This window comes from Rhamphochromis sp. 'chilingali', assembly GCF_963969265.1.
Source record: "Rhamphochromis sp. 'chilingali' genome assembly, chromosome: 15".
Lineage (NCBI taxonomy): Eukaryota > Metazoa > Chordata > Actinopteri > Cichliformes > Cichlidae > Rhamphochromis > Rhamphochromis sp. 'chilingali'.
The window spans coordinates 13709912-13715116 of NC_137942.1; the positions used below are offsets into that span (position 1 = coordinate 13709912).

Consider the following 5205-nt stretch of genomic DNA (forward strand, 5'->3'; position numbering starts at 1 on the left):
TCGCAAGCCTCGTCAATCAAATTCGTTTCTGGTCGCTGTTGCAGAAGCTACAGCGTTAATCACCTGGGACACGTTGACAGAGTTGTAATTTCAGGTATTTATGAAGAGCTGGTATTGGTCTGTCTGTCTGTCAGCTTAAAGATTCTTCCGTTTGTTCATAAATGTAATGAATGTTAGCGTTATGGCTGCTGCCATTATGTGTCCAGGATTCGCCTTGCCCTCCCTCAGTGAATAATACGGAAGTAAGATTATGTTTGCGCTACGTGTCGGAGCTGTAAAAAGGGCACACGGCTCATCCTTTCTTGGTTCATCTGTCACTTGTAAGACAAAACGTTAAATTTAATGTTTTAAATTGTGTATACCTACAGGCAGAATGAGCGTGGGTTTCATAGGAGCGGGCCAGCTGGCCCACGCTCTGGTGAGAGGCTTCACGGCAGCAGGTGAATTTCGAAACATACCTTTAACCATATGTGCATTAATTTCATTTCATTTGTATTCTTGATGTATGTAGATTGCAATCAGGCACCGAAATGATTTCTGGTTATTTTTTCCCCTCTTCAAGGCGTGATTGCCACGCACAAAATCACAGCCAGTTCTCCAGACACAGATCTCCCCACAGTGCAGCAACTACGGGTGCATAGTTTGTTATATTAGTGACTCTGTGTAATTATGAATATGTATTTTACCTGTCTGAAGAACTACTAAAAGAAGTCAATTTGTACAGAAATTGGGTGTAAATTTCACTACCAGCAACAAGGAGACAGTGAGCAGGACTGATGTTCTCTTCCTGGCTGTGAAGCCCCACATCATTCCTTTTGTCCTCGATGAGATTGGACCAGATATCGAAGACCGTCACCTTATTGTGTCCTGTGCTGCAGGGGTCCGAATCAGTTCCATAGAGAAGGCAAGTCATAGCCCGTCGTGTTTACATGTTGTGTGTTTTATGGTGGGAAACTTACAAACTAAACACATTTAAGCCCCCCCTTCCTATTCAAGCTGCTTGTTACACTAGTTTTTATAAGTCAATTGGTGTAAATATAGTAATTATCTACTAGTATTTGTAGTGACATGGTATGGTGCATCGTAGGAGTTGGTGTGTACCCTGCTTGTATGAACACTAGATCACTTAATTATAGTACTACTTTTAAAACATTACGGTAATGCAAATCATAAGCCAGATGAATCCAGACGCATAACTTAAAGTCTTATAAACGCTATTGATTCATATTTTTCAGTGCTCACATCGCCTATACATACATCTAATCTGTTTTTGCTTGCTGTATCCATCCATTATAAGAAACTTTAAACTGGTACTTTCATTCATCATCCCTTCAAATGAAGTCACTAAATTAGAGCATTGCTCCTTTTTGTAGAAGCTGCAGCAGTATCGCACTTCTCCAAAGGTCATACGTTGCATGACCAACACTCCAGTGGTAGTCCGTGAAGGGGCCACTGTCTATGCTACAGGAAGCTATGCAGATGTGGAGGATGGAAAGCTCCTGGAGCAGCTGATGGCCAGTGTCGGCTACTGCACCGAGGTGGAAGAGGACCTGATTGATGCAGTCACTGGCCTAAGCGGCAGCGGCCCTGCTTATGTGAGTCCGTTCTACCTATCAGTGTGTTTTGCAAATCTGCCATAGCTGCAGCATTTGTGAAAAACGTGCCCTCCGGCTTGTTGCCCTCTTTCCATCATAGTAACGTTGATGATTGTGACCTTGCAGGCTTTCACTGCTGTAGATGCGCTTGCTGATGGTGGTGTGAAAATGGGCCTGAACAGGAGATTGGCTGTACGCCTCGGAGCCCAAGCACTGCTGGTATGTCCGTTATAGATGCAGTATATACTTTTTTTTTTTTTTTTTAGGTTTTGATCCTGGTTTGATGTTGCTGTGTTTCTGAATACCCCTAGTGCCTATGAGTTGAGTTTAAAAGAATACTGTTCAATTATGTGTGACCTGCAGCTTGTCCTGTCCCATTGTGCACATTGACACAGTCTGAATGTTCATTATCACGTGGCGTATTTTATGCAATCAATCAGTGGCGCTTCCTTTGTGTTTCTTCAAAGGGGGCTGCTCGGATGCTGTTAGACTCGGAGCAGCACCCTGGGCAGCTCAAGGACAATGTGTGTTCACCAGGGGGCGCCACGATCCACGCCCTACATGTTATGGAGAGTGGTGGCTTCCGCAGCCTGCTCATCAATGCTGTGGAGGCTTCTTGCGTTAGGACGAGGTAGGTTGGCGAGAGAGGTGTTCAACAAACAGAGAAACATTTTTGTCGTTCCTGTCATAAGACACAGAAGAAAAGCAATTCACTCAATTGCTCAAAGGGTGACAATTTTTTTTAAAAGTTTATTATTCAGACAGCAGATGGAGCTATGTATGTACAAATCATTTTAAATTGTGGCTTCTCTGGTTACATATCACCTAGTGTTGAAGTTATTACTACACTGATTTATTATGCTGTGATTAATATGTATTATCCATTCTAACTTGTATGTTTATCTTCTTTTGTTTCTGCTTTTTTTATATTTCAAAAAAGGGAACTTCAGTATTTGGCTGACCAGGAGAAGATTTCCCCTGCTGCCATAAAGAAGACAACTCTGGACCAAGTGCTGCAGCAACCGGGAGTCACTCCAGACGCTGTTGGAGTCAGATCTCGTGGGATCAGTATGTTCAACAGCAGCAGCAGCAGCAGCTCCAGGACCAAAAAGAAATAAAATAACCTGCCAGGTGGAGAAACTGCAAACTTGTCATATCACTGATGATCTGGCTATATGCTACAACCACTACTGCCGGGTAGTTGTTGACCTAAGTAAGTAAATCACCTAAAATATGAGGTGAGACTTAACAAGAGAAAGATTTCAAGCGATAATAGCTTCCTTTTGTAAGAAAATCTCCATTTCCGTTACCATGAAATGCTTTTTTTCTTTCTTTTATATCCCTGTTCCTGGTATTTTAGTTGACTCATGGAATAAAAATGCTCCTATCAGTTTCTTCTCTGGCTTTCTAAACCTTGTTTCTGATGATCGTGTTTCATGCCAAAGAGGTTCACTTCACAACTGTTTTTTTTTTTTCCTCGAGGTGATATCCCATTGCAGCTTGTATTGTACTTTGTACCAAAATCATGTTTTGCAATACTACAGATATTGATAAAATGCTATATTTTGTACTCCAAATGAGTGTATTTTCAAAATAGTTTATTAAATTTAGACATTTAACTAATTCTGTGGTTGTGATTTATTTGTGCCAGTGCTCACAGTGCCAGCAGTGCTGATTCTAAGTCACAACAGGAAGTATAAGAAACAATGTAACAAAGGATGCTGTATTCTTAGTTATCATTTTTTCCCCCTTGCGAGCAAAGAAAATCTTTCATGAATGGAGGCACGTGACCAAACACGATGACGTCTGGCTTCGGTACAAGAGAAAGGAATCAACAAGGAGAGCACGGGCAGGCGTTTGGAAGCGCCGTCGCTTCTGTCAGTGGAGCCGAAATTCAGCTGTGCCTCGGATGTTAGGTTTCAGACGAGCACTTTAACAGCTACAACTTCGGAGGGGCGTCGTTTTGAAGTCAGGTGGGCCCATAAAGCAAACAGAGCTGCTGCTGCTGCTGTTGTTATGCTGAGTGTGCATGCCTTCGCCTCGCCGCTGTCAAGCTGGCCGAGGCTAGCTTAGTGGGTTAGCATAGCTAGCCTCCTGGTAAAGTTAGCCTTTCTCACATCAGAAACATTTCAAACTAAAGTGCCCTGATTATCCAAGTGGTCAGCACACGTTTTGACACAGCTCGGGGGTTTATTTTGAAAGTTTACACATGAAATGCTCGGTTGTAACCGGGAACATTAGTGCTCCTACTACGGTGAGATGGCAGCTAATCTTTTACACACGCGCGCGCGAGCTGTGAATTAAACGTGTCAATCTGATTTTCATGTAGTAGAGAGCGGAGGGGGGGCTGCCAGCCAGCCATTTCGCGCTTGAGGGATAACTCCCCCTCCCTGAGCTGTGGATTCGCTCTCGTTGCTGTATTGCTACAAATAGTAGAAAGACTGAGCACACGGGGATTTCCTCGCTTGCTTGTTTTGTAGGCGGGGAGTTGTTTGCCACTTTTTTTTCACGAGCAGGCGCTGAGAGGCTGGAGACGAGAAGAGTCGTGGAATGTCAAAAACCGTGCGACCCTGTGTTAGGTCGCTTCTTTTTCCTTTCCTTTGCGTTTAAATAAATAGTTTGCGAGGGACGCGTTGGTGTCCGCTGTGCCGCTACGCTTTCTTTTGGTGGTTTGTCAACTCATGCGCTTCTTGCTGCTCAAACCTGCTGCTTCATCACCTCGTTGTGGAGGAAAAAAAGGAGCAAGCGCGAGCCGAGCCAGCGGTTTAGCGAGACCAGGTTGGTTGTGTTATTCTCTCGTAACATTTCTGTCATAGACGCGGTTGTGATTGTCAGATCTGTGTTGTTTCTTTGTGTTTTTTCTTTTTCTTTTTAATAAATGCATTGATTTTTAATCTTCCAGGAAATGCTCTCAGACCAATCGTTTCGAACTGAATTGCTTCACCTGAAGTGACAATTCATTTAACCACTAGTTAAATTGTAACAATGGCAGAGCCAAATCAAACCAGCCGCCCTTGGCTTTAATGCCACAGCCAAGCAGTTAACAACACAGCATTGTTTTATTGTCAGAGCCTGCAAACAAGTAGCGGTATTTTATATCATGCTGAATCATCACAATGATGTATTTAGACGTTCTCAGAATCCACCCCGAAATATGGGTCGATGTTTATCACCAAGCCACCGTTATTAGGGAGATGGATCGAAATGGTGCTGAGCTTTCCTGCAAGTCAGTCAAGCCATGAGCATCAAGTGATGACCATCATGCATTTATCAATAGCCTCATCTACATTCAGCTGAGAATGTGCATTTTTATGGCAGCACTGTCATGATGTACATCAACAAACAGGCTGCGAGTATATTTAGACTAAGTGCTTAGGTGTCAACTGCGATGTCAGATCCATTTAAAAAAAATGCACGATAAGCAGATATTATGCGTGTGTTGCTATTATATAGCCCTGCAATGAGTGGATGCTTAAACTAGGTCAGGTGTAATTATATGATGTATAGGAAGTTAAAAAAAAAATACACCACCCAAATCAGGGTAGTGTTTGAAACATCTCTATAAATGTAAATGTAAATGGTAAATGTGGCATTCTGTAAATGCCCTCGT

At 42.9% G+C, this 5205-nt stretch overlaps 3 protein-coding genes across 7 annotated transcripts in view; all 3 read left to right on the forward strand.

Annotated features, from left to right (window-relative positions):
• On the forward strand, positions 1-3205 carry LOC308411314 (pyrroline-5-carboxylate reductase 1, mitochondrial-like). Of its 2 annotated transcripts, none has more exons than XM_080905199.1 (8): positions 1-94; positions 369-440; positions 563-633; positions 725-904; positions 1374-1595; positions 1722-1814; positions 2063-2226; positions 2536-3204. In XM_080905199.1, the coding sequence occupies exons 2-8, from the start codon at positions 374-376 to the stop codon at positions 2711-2713; spliced, it is 975 nt and encodes a 324-aa protein (XP_080761325.1). In that variant the 5' UTR covers positions 1-94; positions 369-373; the 3' UTR covers positions 2714-3204. The 2 variants fall into 2 exon arrangements, with proteins under 2 accessions (XP_080761325.1, XP_080761326.1); XM_080905200.1 differs by lacking the exon at positions 1-94 and adding an exon at positions 119-242 and having other exon boundaries at positions 2536-3205.
• Positions 3206-3438: 233 nt separating this feature from the next.
• LOC308410784 (transcription factor MafG) overlaps positions 3439-5205 on the forward strand; it is a 16303-nt gene continuing 14536 nt past the window's right edge. Inside the window, exon 1 of one of the 3 annotated variants that reach the window (XM_080904398.1) lies at positions 3439-3568. The gene's annotated coding sequence lies outside the window, so the exon portion shown is untranslated. Of the gene's footprint in view, positions 3569-4233; positions 4374-5205 lie in introns of those variants that run through there. The other 2 variants (XM_080904396.1, XM_080904395.1) reach the window with 2 other exon arrangements.
• LOC308410783 (ethanolamine-phosphate cytidylyltransferase-like) overlaps positions 3479-5205 on the forward strand; it is a 31523-nt gene continuing 29796 nt past the window's right edge. Inside the window, exon 1 of one of the 2 annotated variants that reach the window (XM_080904394.1) lies at positions 3479-3568. The gene's annotated coding sequence lies outside the window, so the exon portion shown is untranslated. Of the gene's footprint in view, positions 3569-4255; positions 4374-5205 lie in introns of those variants that run through there. The other variant, XM_080904392.1, reaches the window with a different exon arrangement.

Coding starts and splice junctions, on each gene's coding strand:
- LOC308411314 (XM_080905199.1), top strand. CDS start 374: ATGAGCGTGGGTTTCATAGGAGCGGGCCAGCTGGCCCACGCTCTGGTG. Junction 441..562: donor GAGAGGCTTCACGGCAGCAG/GTGAATTTCGAA, acceptor CCCCTCTTCAAG/GCGTGATTGCCACGCACAAA. Junction 634..724: donor CCACAGTGCAGCAACTACGG/GTGCATAGTTTG, acceptor CAATTTGTACAG/AAATTGGGTGTAAATTTCAC.